Here is a 17,894-nt window from a genome sequence, read left to right as displayed (position 1 = left end):
TTCAGCCTTCCCTCTACAAACAAGCTCCTTGCTTGGTGGTGGTCATCAGATCGTTAGCTAGCTGGATCATTTTCCAGTGAGGATCCTATATACAATTCTAACATACAAGTCAAAGAAAAATTGAATTTGTTTTTTTTAATTAACAAACTATCATACTAGCTGCTAATTGAGCAACGAGAAACCAACTCGGCCCGAATTAAATCCTTCACTTCATGCTAGTATCATTTTAGTCCTGACAATTTCTTTGGTATCAGGTGTTACGGGAACTGCTGTACCACCGTCTGGTACAGGTGCTAATGAAACTCTCAGTTGATCCAAATGCAGCCCAACCAAATCAACCTGCAGGTAACTGAAGATGTTAACAGAACCTAGATAATGTACTGAAAATTGACATGATGTGGTTTATAGATTCTTATATCCCAAGAGTTGACAGGTATTTATGTTTTTGTGAAAACATGTTGATTGTAACCATGTAGGATCTGTGTAACTTCTTTCAGTCTGTCCATGTTAACTACTGGCCAAATTTAAGACAGCATCTATTTCTACTCTATAGTGTTGTCTCGTGCTCAGAAGTCAATTTAGACTGGTCAACTTGTAGCTTCCAATAGAAAAAGAACAAAATCTATATAAAAAGGAATCACAATAATGTGTTGAGTGCTTAATTTGATTCCCACCATCATACTGACAGGAAGCCCAGGCGATCCACAACCGATCCGTAGTCTCGCACCAGGTGGAGTTGTACGTCAGTCTGTGGGGCCCGGAGGTCACATGGTCAGTGTTGTTTATCTAGTCCAAATGCGGGCACAGGCATTGGGTGGTTCATCGGGTCAATTACGAACCTCTGCTCTTCAGTCGTGTCAAAATACACAAAGCTCGTTGCAGTCAGCTGGTACTGGTTGTATGTCTTCCTTGGTATCAAAGGTAAATTAAGAATCAAGGTATTTGGTGACAATTTACTGTGTTGCACACTTAAATTATTGATTCCAAATATTGAATTTAGAAGTACTAATTATTAACATGCTTTTTTTACAGGAAGGAATTGCAATACAAACAGCAGAAGCAGTTGTCGGGGCCTTGAAAGGTGTTCTTTCTGTTACTGCTGTTAATAGTCTGTTGAGTTCCATCAGGGCACCATATTTTCAGCAGCTCTCAATATTCTTTTATTACCCATCTAAATTTTGGCTTTCAAGTTTAGAGTATATCCTGATTATGTACCACAGATACATGTATTATGTCTGTGTCTGACATGAGATTCAAACTCATGTCCTCTTAATTTTTTTTTTTTTAAATGTTGCTGAGTGCCATTAGTGTAGAATCAAAAAGTGACATCTCTGCCTATCTGAATAGGCAAACGACGTTTTATATTACATTTATAGGATTTTTAATGAACATATTACAGTAATGAATAAAATTTATCTTGTTCTTTTTTTTTAATTATATTGAAGTGTTGTTTGGGGAGAAATGAAAATTTTGGGTACACTTGAAGAATTATATTAATAACCAACAATAATTGTTAAGATTTGCTTTGATTACAAAATTATTACAAAATTGTGTCATATCTTGTAATTTTGCTTTATCCTACCCCTAGTCAATCCTTGTCTGCAATTGCTTAAAACTGTTTCTACTTCATCTAATCCTCATCTAATTTTGGTAATATGGCCAAACAGGAAAATTTAATGTACTTCTGTGTGCTTTCTTTTACGTGGAGCTTTGTTCTGTGCCAATTGGTATAAGCTAGGACTTTTTATGCACTACTGTTCTACTGGTATTTATCCCTTTCGTACCATGCTGGTCATACTTTCTGTGGCTATATTTTCCAACCTTTATGGAATGTCATGGTGTTTAGGGTTGATAGTTGTCTGGTAAATTCTTTAATAATCTGCTTTTACACTTGTGCAAAATTACTTTCAGGTTGCTAACACCTGTCAATTATTCTTATATTCTTTGTGCAGAACTGAAATAGCAAGGTTTAGGTGGTTGCCGGAGGACTAAAACTTTCTTTAAGTTTCTTTTATACCAACATTAATCTGGGTCAACATTAATCTTAGGTCAATTCTCTAACCTTTCTCCAGTTGTGGGTGACAGGGTGTGTAATGAAAAGAGATAACTAAAATTAAAAATGAGTTGTGATTGTTTTTGGATGTTTTCTTTTTATTTCTGGAGTTTGGTCAGTTTTAACTTTAGGATTAATGTCAGCTAGTTGCCAAGCTTTCTTTTCACTTGTGTAAAATGGTAGTTAATATCGTATTCAATACTGTGCAATTTTGTTGATGTGGTTATGCTGCTTGTTAAGTTTTTGAGTTCTTAAGAAAAGCTATTTTTGTGTTCTTAAGAGAGCTCCTAGGGAGGCATATTGTGGTAGAGATTTTATCATAGTAGTTTTAGCATCATGCAGCGCATTGACTATCGAATCAAAACAACGATCCATATAGTCCATGCACTGCATGAAGCCAAAACTACTATGTTAAAATGTGTACCGGCATATTACCAAAGGACTTCCCATTCCTTGCATGGTTTCATTTTGTGCTTTGAATTGGTGTCTGTAAGCCATTATTCTTAATTCAGGTACCCAGTGAGCATTCCATTCCATGTCTCTCTTTTTTTGGTGATCTATCATGATCACAATTTCATTACTCTAATTCTAATTTAAATATAAAATAATTAATGTGAGCATCAATGTGCATGCACTAATTTAAAGATAAACATGATCATCTATTTGTAAAATATATATTTCAAAAATATACAAGGAATAAGAAGCATAACGAATTCATAAAAAGGAATAACATGCATAGGACAATTCAATAGCACAAAACTTGCAAGTAATTAATTTGAAAGTAAAATTAAGTGGTACGCAACCCCAACCTCTTGTTTCCAACTCCTGGACCTGAAAAAAAACACAAAAATTAGGTTTGTTCTTCTAGATAGGAGCCTCAAGACAGAAGCAACATTTGAATATGAGCACTATAAAATCTAAAATATATTATCAGGCGTAATATACCTTTTTATTAGCAAAAAGATAACATGTTCGAGAAAAAACACATACCATCAACAAGGTTACCACCCAAAGCAAGTAAGATGCAAGGAATCATAGCCTCCCTGAATTTCACCAAGTGAAAAATAAATAAATAAAAGCAACAGTACAATTATAAGAAGACACTAGTCTTATGTTCACCTTATATACTACATAATTATAGGTCCAAGATTAATTTTTTTTAAACCTCCCTACAATTATAAAAGTAACATCTTAATAATATTTTTTTTTTCTTTTTCTGTTACCAACATAGGCCTAAACTTTGTAACCATTTGAAGTATTGGCATGTACTAATACCAAGGTTCTCGGTTTCATAAAGAAAACTTCTAATTAAATGGAATCAAGAATCATATGTGTAGTTATTTCGAAAGAAGGTATTATAATTGGAATAACAATAATTAATGTGAAAGGGAAAATGCCCAATGACGCAGCAACAAATGCATCCTTTATTTTAAAATATTAACAAGTGTGAAGTACCTCTTGATAATTAATTTCAAGGGGAATCTGCTCCTTTTTTTCAACATAGATTACTGCATACACATAATTAGCATGGAGCAAAAAAGAATTACCTTGACAGCAATTGTCCGAGCAAGTGCATCTCGGGATCCTTCAACAATTTTCAAATTCTAACCTCATTCTATGGATCCCTATACTGCTCCCTCAGTACCTCAGTACATAATCACTCGAAAACTTGTAAATTATGCTGGTGGGACTGTGCAAAGGCGATTTAGCTAACAATTCGAGAAAGAAAACAGTAAAACAAAATATAACTTAAATTAGCAAACATATTCATTCCAAGTATACAAAAGTTAGTTAACAATTCAATTCACATATCAAGGAAACAAAAAAGGCAACAATTCTCAACCTAGTTAGTCATGAAATAACCGAGCAAGCAAGCAAGAAAGCACTGGTACAAGATCAAGCAAACATTTCTGCTTTCACAACTCCAAATTAATAAAGAACATTACAGTTTAGGACTGATACCAATTGTTATATACTGGCACATCCAGTTTCTTTGTACAACAAGGAAATTCTCAAGACATGTCAAGGAGTAAGACCAAGCAAATGGAATCATTATAATCAAGATTAAGAGGTGTCCTTCCCTGAAGCATCTAGAAGAATTTTCTGAACACAAAGGAGTTGAAAAACATAACTCTGAAGCATCACTCAGTATTGTGCGTCACATTTTCCCTTCTCATCTCCTAAAATAATGATAATATTAACTGTACTGAAGCTTGTCACATAAAATGCAATTCAGATATATCTTCATTGGAAAGGTTATTTAATTTGAGCCCACTACATAATTCTCAGTAATAGCTGAACTAATTTAAAATTGTTACCATATTTTATTTTTGTTTGACATTAACAACAAACAGACACAACCAAAAGATTAAAAAAGAAAATAATTCTTGGTACATCAACCAGACCTATACCATACTGAGCGGTGAGCCTCAGCCTTGCTGTAAACTTGAGTTGAATGGATGCATGCATTGTTCATAAATTTGGCCAAATACGACAGCAAAATTGGCCAGATTCAATGGCCAGGCTTTTTCAATTTTAAAAAAAAAAAACGTCGTTTAGTGCCTCAAAAATTCAGTTTAAGTTTTCGTTCAATGATATACATGCAACGATTGGTATGTTATTTAGTTAAAGGTCTAAGAGATTATTCAAAAATTATTCATATAATTATTTTAAAATACATTTACTATTTATTGTGTTCGTTTGTCTATCTTCAATTATTCTCTAAAAAAAAAGAGAAAAAGTTGACATTATTGATGCAATCTAACTATATTTATTTGTGTATATTGGAATAAATAAATTATTAAGAATCAAAACCAAGTCCTTAATTACTGTTATCTTTAGACTTGTGATATCCAACTAACAAATCAAATCAGAGTTATAAAGAGTTACGACATCACTCATAAATATATCAAATTTCTTATTTTTTGGCATACACCATAAATAAAAAACTAAAATTATTTAAATGAAAATATTAAGATCTCCAAAACAAAAAAAATAGAGGACCGCCTAGCAAAGAGGCAGTCAGGTCCCTAGTGTGGACGGTTTGCTAGGAGAGTGGACCGCCCCCAGGCCAAGCGGCCGGGGCATTTTAAAAAAAAACCTGAAACATGGGGCAATTTTGTAAAAAATATTTTTTTTAGGGTTTTAATAAAAATGGCCGCAGGAAACTCTAAACTCACGTGTGAAGCCCTTGAGAATTTTTGAAAACACCCCTTGCCACTTTAAAAACTTATAAACAGGCCCTCATAGCTTGACATTTTACCCAATTGACCATGGAAAGTTATAAAACCCAATTTAAACCTTGAATCTAAAACAATAGCCCCTGGATATTTACAAAAAAGACTCTCTTGACTTTAAAAGCTCATAAACAAGACGTTTTTAACCCAAATAAAATCCTAAATTATCTAAATCAAGCCTAAATTAATTTTAGAAAGTGACCCTAGAAAGTTATAAAATCCAATTTAAGCCTTAAATGTCTCTATCCTTAGATTCCAGATGATTCCAATAATAAATTAAAGAAATGCAGCTTATCATGCATTTAGCAATTGAACTCCATGAGCTCTAATTTCTTTGGTAAATCCAAACTCTACAAACTACAATGCACATTCAATCCAGTCTAGTTTCTGCTTAATTTCCTTTTTCAAAAAAAAAAAAAAAAAGTGGAGGTGGGACCATAACAATCTTACAAGCATTAATTTTGTACCAATTTATCTCTTCCTCTTCTCAGCCTAATGCATGAACCTCAATTTACGAAATTAATTTGCCAATATTCATCTAGCATTGTTTCCAGATTCAATTTTTTTTTTATTTTTATTATTAATCATATAAGCAAATGCAAGTTAATTAGAATTAGTAAGAGTTATAATTTAAATATCCGATTAATTGAAACAGGAGAGAAAACTTTAAGCCCAAAATAAGCCCAGTTAGCTCATACGAGAACTGAGTACAAATTTAAAACATTATAAGGCCTAAATTTGATCCATTAAAGTCCCATATTAAAACCTCTATGCTTTTAATTTTTGCTTGTTATTTTTAACTTTTAGCGTCTTGGAATAATAAACAAACAGATGCTTCTGTGCGCCATGTTTTGACTTCAAATGCTAATCTGGAGTCTTATGATATTATCAATAGAAGACCGGACATTTTTTTTAATACATGCATGATACATTTTTATTTTAATAAAGGATTAAATTTGAAATGAGTTGATAAATGCATGATACATGCATGATCAAATTTTTGCTTGTTATTTTTAACTTTTAGCGTCTTGGAATAATAAACAAACAGATGCTTCTGTGCGCCATGTTTTGACTTCAAATGCTAATCTGGAGTCTTATGATATTATCGATAGAATCCGAAGGAATTTTTTCTGGGGGAAATCTCAAAATCAGCAAAGGGGCATGTCATTGATTAACTGGGAGACAGTAATACTACCTAGAAGGTGGGGAGGAATGGGTGCCCCTGATTTAAGAGTTCATAACTTAGCACTAATCTTGAGATGGTGGTGGTCCATATATACTAATCCTGAGTCCATATGGTCACAAACGATTACCAAGTTGCAGGGATTGGGCTCTGATGCTAATGGACCAAGAATCTGGAAGGCACAAGGTTCATTTTTCTGGAACTACCTAATGAAGATTAAACACATCTTTCATTGGAGTGCGTACTGGGAAATTGGAGATGGGTTGAGAATCTCGTTTTGGTTTGACACGTGGCAGGACCACCCAATAATAAGGGGTAATGAGTCAGATTATCCCAGGATAAGCCTAAGGGAGGCGTTACCAATAGCGCATGTTATTGCTCCCGAGGTGGTTATAGAAGAGCAAGTGCAGTTCTACAACACGAGAGATCGCCTAGTGTGGCGATGGAGCAGTCAGGGGGTATATTCAGCAAAATCTGTTTATAGAATGATGGTTGGAGAAGGAATGATAAGATGGGGTTATGAATATATTTGGAAGTGTAAGATGCCACCTACAGTTCACATATTTGCATATTTGTTCCTAAAAGACAAGATCCTGACACGTGATGGGTTACAAAGAAGGAATATACGGTGTGAAACTAGCTGTGTGATGTGCAGTCGGTGTGATCTTGAAACGCTCCTGCATCTGTTATTTCACTGTCCCTATGCGATGAGGGTATGGGATCAGGTATCTCAGATTTTAGGATACAAAATCATGATACATCAACCATCGGTAGACGAAATTTGGGAAGAGTCATGGGCAACAGTAAGAAGAATGGAAAGGGTGTCAAAAAGGGAATGGACCACGCAATTTGTTGGGACGTGTTGGCATATTTGGAAGAGTAGAAATGGGAAAATCTTTAGAGGAACCAGCGTGACTGAAGAGAACTTGGCAGAATGGGCGGTGCAGGAGACCAAAATGTGGTTGCAATGGTGCTAGAGCGGTGTTAATAGCATCAGGCAATAGGAATAGAAGGTATATACACGTTGTAATCATGATGTAAAACTTAGCAGTATCTGCTAAGTATTTCAAAAAAAAAAATTTGAAATGAGTTTTCATAGAGACGATAATAAATTTAGTAAATTTGGGAGTTCTTAATATTTAATATTTAGGAGAATAAATATGATATTAGAATTTTTTAAAGAAAAGATACATAATTTCAAGATTTTGACAGCTATACATGAAATTCTTCTTTGTATTTTTGTGTCGTTTGTATGACACAACAGAGTTTAACATGACTAGCATGCATTCGATACCGAACGACAGATTTGGTACCGATTTGTAAAAGTCACCTAATTTGAAATCAAAACATTAAAAATACGATAATCAACATGAATTAAACAATTCGCTATTCCCTGGCCAGATGTGAAGTCCCTGATAATTTAAAAAAAATAACAACCCTCGTCACTTCAGAAACTTATAAACAAGCCCTCATATCCAGTAATTTTACGCAATTGATCCTAAAAAGTTATAAAACCCAATTTAAACCTTGAATCTAATACAATAGCCCCCTGAATATTTACAAAATAGACCCTCTTGACTTTTAAAGCTTGTAGTCAAGTCCTTTTGAACCCAAATCAAGTTAAAATGACCTCAAATCAACTCCAAATTAAATTGATCCAAATAAAATCCTAAATGATCTAAATCAAGTCTAATTTAATTCTAGACTCAAATTGACCCTAGGAATTCTTTTTTAGGGACTTAGTAGTGGCTACCAAGAGTTCTCCAAGCTATTAGATGAGTCTAATGCATGAAGCTATATACAGCTAATGAAACAAACTATACAAGCACCAAGTATCCATACTACCCCTCCCATTACAAAACTTCAACCAAAGCTTGCACTCCTCTCTAATCCTACCCGCCACCCTCGAAATACCACTTCATTCCTTTGCTTCGAAAGAAACCAGACCGTTGCAATAAACCATGTTTCCAAAACTTTTTTCTCAATCTGCTACAAAGAAGATCCTCTGAGCAGTAACCATGATTTGTCCCTTGTTTGTTGAACCGAGTCTCCAAGTTATGCAGCTGCATGCCTGAATGAATTGACATGTAATCCCACACATTCTTTGAAAATATAAGAGCAACTGAAAATTAGATGGTAGGTTGTTTCCACCAAAGAAGAGTTACAAAGGATAGGTAGAAAATTAGATGAAATTTTTTACTATTTTTTTAGATAGGTACAAAATCAGTTGATCTAAAAAATTATGCACCATTCAGATATTTGATTTTCTACCTATCTCAAAAAATAGTAAAAATTTTTCAAAAAATGTAAAATTTAGTCTCCAAACACATATTAATATGGAGAACAAGATGAACGGTTCGGATCGACCGTTTGAATTTTAAAAACTCGAATATTGAGTTGTAGCACTGTAGCCCTCTATGCAAGCCATAGCACCTTAGCCTTACCCTATATATATATATATATATAGAGAGAGAGAGAGAGAGAGAGAGAGAGAGAGAGAGAGAGGGATGGGCTACGGTGAGTTGCGAAGTAAAGCGACTATTTTACTTCACGTTCATATTTTGTGATTTTTAAGTTCAAAACGTCGCTCCGAACTGTTCATCTTGTTCTCCATATTGAAATGTGCTTGGAGACCAAATTTTACATTTTTTGAATTTTTTTTACTATTTATTAAGCAATTTTGAAAGTCGCTGATCTGATGGTTCAGAAAATTTTACTGTTTTTTACTGTTCACAGCAAAACAGCAATTTTCAAAAATGCTTAATAAATAGTAAAAAAATTCCAAAAAATGTAAAATTTGGTCTCCAAGCACATTTCAATATGGATTAAACATCTAACGGTTCGGATCGGTCGTTTGGACTTTCAAAATAAAAATACGGTGTGAAGTAGAAACGCGTTTTACTTCGCAACTCACCGTAGCCCACCTATATATATATATATATATATATATATATAGAGTAAGGCTACTCTACTTTGCAAAGTAAAGAGCCCCTTGTGCTTTGCATTTTGGTTCCTTGGATTTGCTATAAAATCCGTGTTGATCGGATAGATCTGATTGAAAAAGTTTCGCTGAAATCAACTTTTTCGGAACTCCATTCAACTTGAACTGGACCCTCCATTACCGCCCCTGACCCCGAACCCAACAAAATGAAAGCTTCAAAATAGCTGATGCATTCATGGAATTCTAGAATAAGAATTTCTCCAGCGCCCCCTCTCTCTCACAGCGTACTCTCAACTCCAGCGACTCGTTCAAAGCGATCCCGCTCCTCTCCTCTCTCGGTGCCCGTCTTCTCTCTCGCTTGCGATCCCCTCTCTCTCTCACTCCGGAGACCTAGGGTTTCGGTAAGCTCTCCTCTCTCAGCGTTGCCTTCTCAACTAAACTTGTGTAACCAAAATTTCCTTGAACATGCTTCAACAAATCTTCATAAACCCTCATTTGCTGCTACTTTGTTCAGAGTTTCTGACGAATACAAATCTTCAGGAACCATCATTTGCTTCTGAAGTTCTGATTTCAAATCTTCTTCAACCTAAAAGAAAGGTTTTATTAATGATTTGTTAAATTTGAACAAATATGTTATGTTAAAAAATTGACAATTCCATACAAGAGATGTATCAATGGAGGATTGCTATGTAAAATGCTAGACTTTTCTGTAAAAAGTTCAAGAGCTCACTGTCTATTATCAATTTTATCATTTTATTTTTTATGCTAGTTTATTTAGTTAATTCCATTCATTTTTTATGAAGTTTTAATTAGGATTTTTTTGTCATAGGTTTAGCTTTTTTAGCTTTTTTTAGTTAACCCTTCTTAATTTTGAAATTAGTTTTTTTAACAGGCATCAAACTCTATAAAAATGTGTTGATTGAGATGAGAGTACTGAGAACAACAACGAAGTTAAAAATGAAGTTGAAAGTAAAGTTGTTGACGAAGAATCTGACTGATGAAGTTGAAAGTGTAACAAGGTCTTATTCCTGTTCACGGATGTACGCGGATTGCTTATTGCAAGTCTGTGTCATACCTGTTAAGGGTTTCAATAGAATCGATGATTGCAACCTCCTCCAGCAAGAAAGAGCCTCTACAGCACATATCTCGAGACTGGTATGTTTTACTGCTGGCACATGTCTCGAGACCAAAATAATTTGGACGATCAGCTTGAAAGATTAGCTAGAGTACAGAGTTGGGATTGTCATGGTTTTATTTTTCCTATGTTTTAGGATATGATACCGGTTTGTGGTACCAATAGCAATTGGGGAATTTTACAATATCTGTGGGCTGTTTTCTGTGATGTAAGGATACTTGTGTAATATTGTCCCGGGCTTTGAAATAATAATAAAAAAAAGTTGTGTATTTCTGTCTCTTTTTTTGTCAGAATTTAGAGATGTCTTTGTTATAGCAGTAGAAAACTTGCACTTGAGTGAACAAAGTTTTTTTTATAGAAAACATCCACTGTTTATTTGGCTTCTTTTTTTATTTGTGGCAGTGATGAAAGAGATTATTTCATCATGTAGCCTTTTGTGATTAATTGTACTAGTATGTAATTTCTTAAGTGGAAATGATCTATGATAAAACTGACTGGTACAGGAAACTAGTATAATTTTAAACTGATTGGTACATGAGTGTTACAAGAGGGCTACAGGTTCATTTTTTTTATTACTGTAGTGCTCAAATAATTACAGTATAATTCAAGTTTGGTATATTATTCTTCTTGGAACTGGACTGCTATAAAATTCAAAACACTCCTGCTTTGACAAAACATTATAATTACAATAATTACAATATAATTCTTATTTTTCTAATTCAAGACACTTGCTATAAAATTCTTATTGACAATAATTACAGTATAATTACAGAAACCGGACTGCTATAAAATTATGTTCGAAGAAGCCATTGCCATCCTATTTGAAGCAGGAGAAGACAATCTCTGAACAATAAAACCATCTGCTTAATACTCATTTGCAATGATTAGAGTAATACTTTACCTTTTAATAAAACCAAGAAATTTACATATCCATCTGTTAACAGTTCCATCTTCGAACTTCAAATAAAATAAAAATTTCTTCTATAACATCAAAAGTTTTTACAAATTACAAGTACCAATTCCCAAGATACCCTCAACAAATTCCCAAGATTTCCTAATTAGTTTAGAAGATACAATCAATCTAATTTCACCTTTCAAAATATCACCAAAACGACGACCTTTACAATTTAGACCCTAAAATATCTTCTTCTTTTTCTATTGCCCTTCTTCGTAAACCCAATGTAAGGGTCATTGCAATCCTGAAAAGTTAGCTATTTTGTATCAAAGTTATTGGATCACATAGTAAAACCATGATGTGTTGTCAATGAAACTATGACACCACAAGAAGCATATCTATACTTCTATACCAACTGATATGACAACTTCAATGACATTAGGATGACTATTAAGAGTACATATGACATGTCAATACCCCTATGCCTAATAAGCCACAAATGAGCTGTCGGACAAAGTTCAGATGAACCTAAGAGATAAGTTGGATACGATTCTGCAAAATCAGGTCCAGCACTATACAATAGCAGGTACTGGAATCAGTTGCTCCTACAGTTACAAAGAAACTACATAATTGCAAATATAGATATAATACCTAAAATATGACAGCAATTTTCAATCGATGAGTTCGTACCAGTTCAGCAAGTTTCAGCAAACTCAAATTTTGTTTAACCCTAATTTCAGAATAAACAGGTCTGAAGTTACCAATTTCCAATCGGTGAATTGTCTTAGATTTTCGCAAGAGAGAGGTCTTAGTTCTATCACTGGAGAAGATGAGCGGTTGTCGCTGGCACCGAGAGGGAGGGAGCCGAGCACAAGAGCAACGATTCTTTCCAGAGCAGAGCACGAGAGTGCCGAGAGGGAGGGAGCCGAGCACGAGAGCAGGAGAGGAGCGGTAGAAGGAAGATCGCGTGAGAAATCAACTGGTGCGATTTGGTGCGATTTAGGTCTAGAGGTGGCTTTGAGAGGAGAGTACGCTGTAAGAGAGAGGGGGTCGGGGTTTGGGGGGTTATCTCACTGGACGGATCCAGTGAATTGAGAGACGAAAAGGTTGATTTCAGCGAAACTTTTTCAATCAGATCTATCCGATCAGCACGATTTTTATAGCACATCCAAGGAACCAAAATGCAAAGTACAAGGGACTCTTTACTTTGCAAAGTAGAGTAGCCTTACTCATATATATATATATATCTCCCTACCTTATTAAGAAGTTTAATGTCTAGATCCTGCAAGGGTCCTGATTTATTGTTTTTTTTGTTGATTGAATCTGAGCCATCTAAACAATTAATCTGCATTCTTTTGATTAAATACATCATTTGTCTGTGTAGAAGTTTAAATTTACTTGAAATTGGACCCGCCACATGTATAGCCACACATCTTGCCACAAATTTTTTTGTTCTGCACCGTTGGATCTGAATCAAAAATCGTGCAGATTAAATCTCAGATGTACAATTTTTTTCGCTGGGACGCTGGTTGCCCATCCCCCTCTCCCAGTCCCTCTCCCCGATCCCTTCTTTCCAAAGAAAAAGAACGAGAAAAAGAAATCTATTCGCCTCAGCCATCTCCGCCATCTCTCTCGCTCTCTCACCTGACCCTCGCCGAGAACGAGAAAAAGAAACTTAATCGCCTCAGCCATCTCCGCCATCTCTCTCGCTCTCTCACCTGACCCGCACCGAGCCATCTCTCAACTTCCTTCACAGAAGGGGAAGAAGGATCGTTGTCGAAAGGATGGAGTTGTGAGACGAACTGGATAGTGGCGAAGGGATCGTCGTCTCTTTCCTGCCGACACGCGTCGCACTTGTGGTTGCTATTGGGTGCTCCCCTCAATTTCGCCCCTTTTTGGATATTAGGGTTAGGGTTGCGAGTGGCATAGGCTTTGGTTTCAGCGGTGTGTTCAATGTTGGCACGCCGTGTCTCTTCCCTCTCTATGATTGCCATTCAATCCTATAAAACAATTACTGCTGCCATTCAATCCTAATCTTTCATTTTTTGTGTTTCATTTTTTTAACAGAGCGACTATCCTTCCACTGATACTGACGACGGAAAAATATATGAGTATGTCAGATCTGAAGTACAATGAGCTGCTTCTCAGATCAGAGATGACCTTGAGAATGCAAGTTAACAATGAGCTTCTCTAATAAAACGCATCATTTTTTTTTAAATTGGCTTCATCAATGTCTATTAGCATGTTTCAGCGTTTCTAACAGAAAGTGACATAATTCTCTGTCCATTTTTATCAGGTGATTAAGGGGAACAGCACTACTGATATGTTTCTGATCTGGATGGAGCTGAGATTTCATATGATATTATAAATGATTACGCCTCCAAGCTTGAAAAGGTCAAATTTAATTATGCTAAATTAGTTTGGATTTTCAAATCTAATTTGTTGGTAAATCATAGTTCTAAAGATTATGTATAAATGTAATGTTTGCATCCCCTTTCTAAAAGAAAATCATCCACTATTTAATTCAAAGCAAAGAGAACTTTTGCCCAACACTGACCTCATATCCTTGCCTCAACTAGAAGGGTAAATTTTTCTCCTTTTAATATCTTGTTTTAGCTACATTCTTTTATTTCTCTTCATTTAAACAATGTTTCATGTCCCTTCTCGGAGTTAGATCTCTGTCAAACTAATTTGCTCTCAAAGAAGTACATTTAAATTGCATCTTATTTGTAGGATTTCATTAAACATAGAATTTATATTTTTAGAATTTCATTAAACATATAAATCTGGGGCTAGGCTGCTGTAACCATCTTCACACAGTAATAAACATAGGCTACAATTATGTTAGAAATCAGGGGCTAGACTTGTAATTGATTTTCTTCAATCAGGTACTGCTACATGGCATCCAAAGGATATTATAACCGCTGGATGGAGCGCTGACCCACTGTGCACAGCCTCGCCAACGCTTCTCAGGAGGTTTGTCATTTTTTTTTTGTTCAGGTTTCTTGCTTGATGGTAGTATATATTGGATCAGGAAATCTGAAGGCTCATAAATGAGGGATAAATACGTACCATGAACTCGAACTTTCTTTGCCAGAACTGATCTGATCAGTAGTTCCATTGCTTGCACTTCTGATAAATCAACCTAAATAATTTTACATTATCCTTTTGAAATTTATTTGTTTCACCAAGTATATTAGATACAGACTGAATATAACAAAACAAAGTACTTTTATTTATGATTAAAAGAAAAAGGACAAAAGAGTAATAACCAAATGGGATTAACTATAGTATATATCAATATATGTAGAGATACTGGTTAATTCCAAGAAACCATAAGAAGAACAGAAACTAAATTAAAATTAATGCTTGTGCCCATAACACAATAATAAGCATAAAACACAAATACAAAAAAGAAGAAGTTATATACATGCAGTTATGCACCTCTTCATTAACCCAGACTTTAGGTAAATCATGCTTCTCTGAAGTTATATAACCAGAATTACAAAATGATACCGCTACCCCTGACTGGTACGCGCTGGTGATGTGTACTTGCGTTGAGGGTGTTTTGAGGTAATTACTTTTCCTAACATAATTCTGTAGTTCGTGTAATTTTACTTTTATCGATTCTCTTGCAAAGTTTGTTTTTGCAACTAATTTCTGGTTGAGTTCATGTTTAAGCCACCAAAAAGAAAATTTCTTCTCATAGTTTGACTCACTAATTTACTCTTATCTGTTTTATGATTAGGTTGACCAAGTCTGATTTCCGTGAGCCGGTCAACAATGGAAATGACAAAATAGTGAGCATGAATGAGATGGCTGAGATTGTACTTAGCTTCGAAGACAAGAACCTCCCAATTCACCACATTCCTGGTCCTGAGAGAGTCCGCGGGCGTAATTCCGATAATACTCTTATCAAGGAGAAGCTTGGCTGGGCACCCACCATGAGGCTCAAGGTAAATTTTGTTCATTTACAAATCTGTTTTTATGTTCTTTTGTTTTGCTTGTTTATCATTTTATTATTTACTGGTAAATTTTATGAATTCCATTTTATTATTTACTGAGTTATTTATTAATACATTTTTACAGAATTGGTTGAGATTTACATACTTATGGATTAAGGAGCAGCTTGAGGAGGAAAAAGTTTCAGGAGCCGATTTGTCGGGTTATGGTTCGTCCAAGGTGGTCGGGATCCAAGCGCCAGTTCAACTTGGTTCCCTTTGTGCTGCTGATGGGAAGCAGTAAAAATCCGTGCAATTCATCCTAATTTATTTGATTTGTGTTGAATTGAGCTTAATTCCATATTTGGAATAGAATGGAGTGATTACAGCTTAGTGTAATATTCCTTTTTTGTTTCATTAGTATTCATTAGTTGTTTTGTTAATTCCATATTTTTTTCTCTATTTTTTTATGAAAAAAATACTTTAGTAAATTAGGTTTTCTACTACATAATTTGCTCCCGTTGCTGTGCACGGGCACGATTACTAGTATATATATATAGAGTTAGGCTGGGTGCTATGGATAGCATAGTGGCCTCTATGCTACGGCTCAATATTCGAGTTTTCAAAATCCAAACGGTCGATCCGAACCGTTCATCTTATTCTCCATATTAATATCTGCTTGGAGACCAAATTTTATAATTTTCTGAATTTTTTTACTATTTATTAAGCCACTTTGAAAATCGCTAATCCAACGGTTTTACTGTTTTGTGCAGCCACCGTTGGATCAACAATTTTGTAAAATACTTAATAAATAGTAAAAAAATTCAGAAAAATGTAAAATTTGGTCTCCAAGCAGATATTAATATGGAGAATAAGATGAACGGTTCGGATCGACCGTTTGGATTTTGAAAACTCGAATATTGAGCCGTAGCATAGAGGCCACTATGCTATCCATAGCACCCCAGCCTAACTCTATATATATATATATATATGCAAGCCATAACACCTTAGCCTTACCCTATATATATATATATATATAGAGAGAGAGAGAGATGGGCTATGGTGCATTGCAATGCATGGAGGGGTTTGTGCATTGGATCATAAATCTAAAATTCAAAATCCAAATGACCGATCCAAATCGTTCATCTTATTCACTATTATAAAAAGCTAACATCTGTATCTGTATCCGAAAAATAAAAATAGATACGGTTATCACTATCTGATCCGTATCCGATCCGTTTGCACCCCTAATTCATGTTGTTAATTTTAAATGTTAATACTTAATACTACTTTTATTGTATTGAATCAGTAAAATAGTAAACAATATGTTAAAAAGAACATGTTATACCCTCGTTTCCGACATTTTTAAAAATACCCAAAAAGAAAAACAAATTATTAATAATAACCAGATTTTTGGAAAAATTTTAAAAATGCCCAAACCGCCTATTTTCCGGGTGGTCCGGAATTTTTTTTTTTTTTTTTTTTGCTTTTTTTGCAAATCAAATTTGTATATTTGGTTAACATAGCAAAACACCTTCAAAAATTGTGAAAATTGACCGACATGTAGTCTTGACATCGTAGAACAGGACTGTGAAGTTTCATACAAAATCTCCGAATAGATTTTGAGATATCGGCTCTCAAAAATTACCCGAACTGCTGAATATTTCATTCTGAGCCCAACTTTGCACATCTGCCTAACATAGCAAACACCTTCAAAAATCGTGAAAATTGACCGACATGTAGTCTTGACATCGTAGAACAGGACTGTAAAGTTTTTTACAAAATTTCCGAATAGATCGTGAGATATCGGCTCTCAAAAATTATCCGAACTGCTGAATATTTCATTCTGAGCCCAACTTTGCACATCTTCCTAACATAGAAAAACACCTTTAAAAATTGTGAAAATTGACCGACATGCAGTATTGACATTGTAGAACAGGACTGTGAAGCTTCATGCAAAATCTCCGAATAGATCGTGAGATATCGGCTCTCAAAAATTGCCCGAACTGCTGAATATTTCATTCTGAGGCCAAGTTTGCACATCTGCTTAACATAGAAAAACACCTTCAAAAATCGTGAAAATTGACCGACATGCAGTCTTGACATCGTAGAACAGGACTATGAAGTTTCATGAAAAATCTCCAAATAGATCGTGAGATATCAGCTCTCAAAAATTGCCCGAACTGCTGAATATTTCATTCTGAGCCCAACTTTGCACATCTTCTTAACATAGAGAAACACCTTCAAAAAATGTGAAAATTGACCGGCATGTAGTATTGACATTGTAGAACAAGACTGTGAAGTTTCATACAAAATCTCCGAATAGATCGTGAGATATCGGCTCTCAAAAATTATCCGAACTGCTGAATATTTCATTTTGAGCCCAACTTTGCACATTTGCGTAACATAGAAAACAACTTCAAAAATTGTAAAAATTGACCGACATGCAGTATTGACATTGTAGAAAAACATGATCTATTAGGAGATTTTCTATTAAACTTCACAGTCCT

General features: G+C 34.9%; 2 protein-coding genes and 1 long non-coding RNA gene across 3 annotated transcripts; 2 read left to right on the top strand and 1 right to left on the bottom strand.

Moving 5' to 3' along the window:
• LOC144547865 (uncharacterized) lies at positions 1–1,330 on the top strand. The gene is made up of 4 exons (XM_078296549.1): positions 1–76; positions 255–345; positions 689–921; positions 1,033–1,330. Exons 2-4 carry the CDS (start codon positions 297–299, stop codon positions 1,243–1,245), a joined length of 495 nt encoding a protein of 164 aa, XP_078152675.1. The 5' UTR covers positions 1–76; positions 255–296; the 3' UTR covers positions 1,246–1,330.
• Positions 1,331–2,766: 1,436 nt separating this feature from the next.
• LOC144548061 (uncharacterized) lies at positions 2,767–3,926 on the bottom strand. Its single transcript, XR_013509220.1, has 2 exons — positions 3,601–3,926; positions 2,767–3,096 (listed from the first exon to the last, which is right to left on the bottom strand). It is a non-coding gene; the product is annotated as an uncharacterized LOC144548061 (long non-coding RNA).
• Positions 3,927–14,522: 10,596 nt separating this feature from the next.
• On the top strand, positions 14,523–15,832 carry LOC144548005 (GDP-mannose 3,5-epimerase 1-like). The gene is made up of 3 exons (XM_078296695.1): positions 14,523–15,016; positions 15,192–15,399; positions 15,533–15,832. Exons 1-3 carry the CDS (start codon positions 14,988–14,990, stop codon positions 15,686–15,688), a joined length of 393 nt encoding a protein of 130 aa, XP_078152821.1. The 5' UTR covers positions 14,523–14,987; the 3' UTR covers positions 15,689–15,832.
• The last annotated feature ends 2,062 nt before the right edge of the window (positions 15,833–17,894 follow it).

The sequence above is a fragment of the Carex rostrata genome, chromosome 32 (genome assembly GCF_964058835.1).
Source record: "Carex rostrata chromosome 32, lpCarRost1.2, whole genome shotgun sequence".
Taxonomy (NCBI): domain Eukaryota; kingdom Viridiplantae; phylum Streptophyta; class Magnoliopsida; order Poales; family Cyperaceae; genus Carex; species Carex rostrata.
Note: the sequence above shows the minus strand (reverse complement) of the source record. Positions and strands in the feature narration are given on the sequence as shown.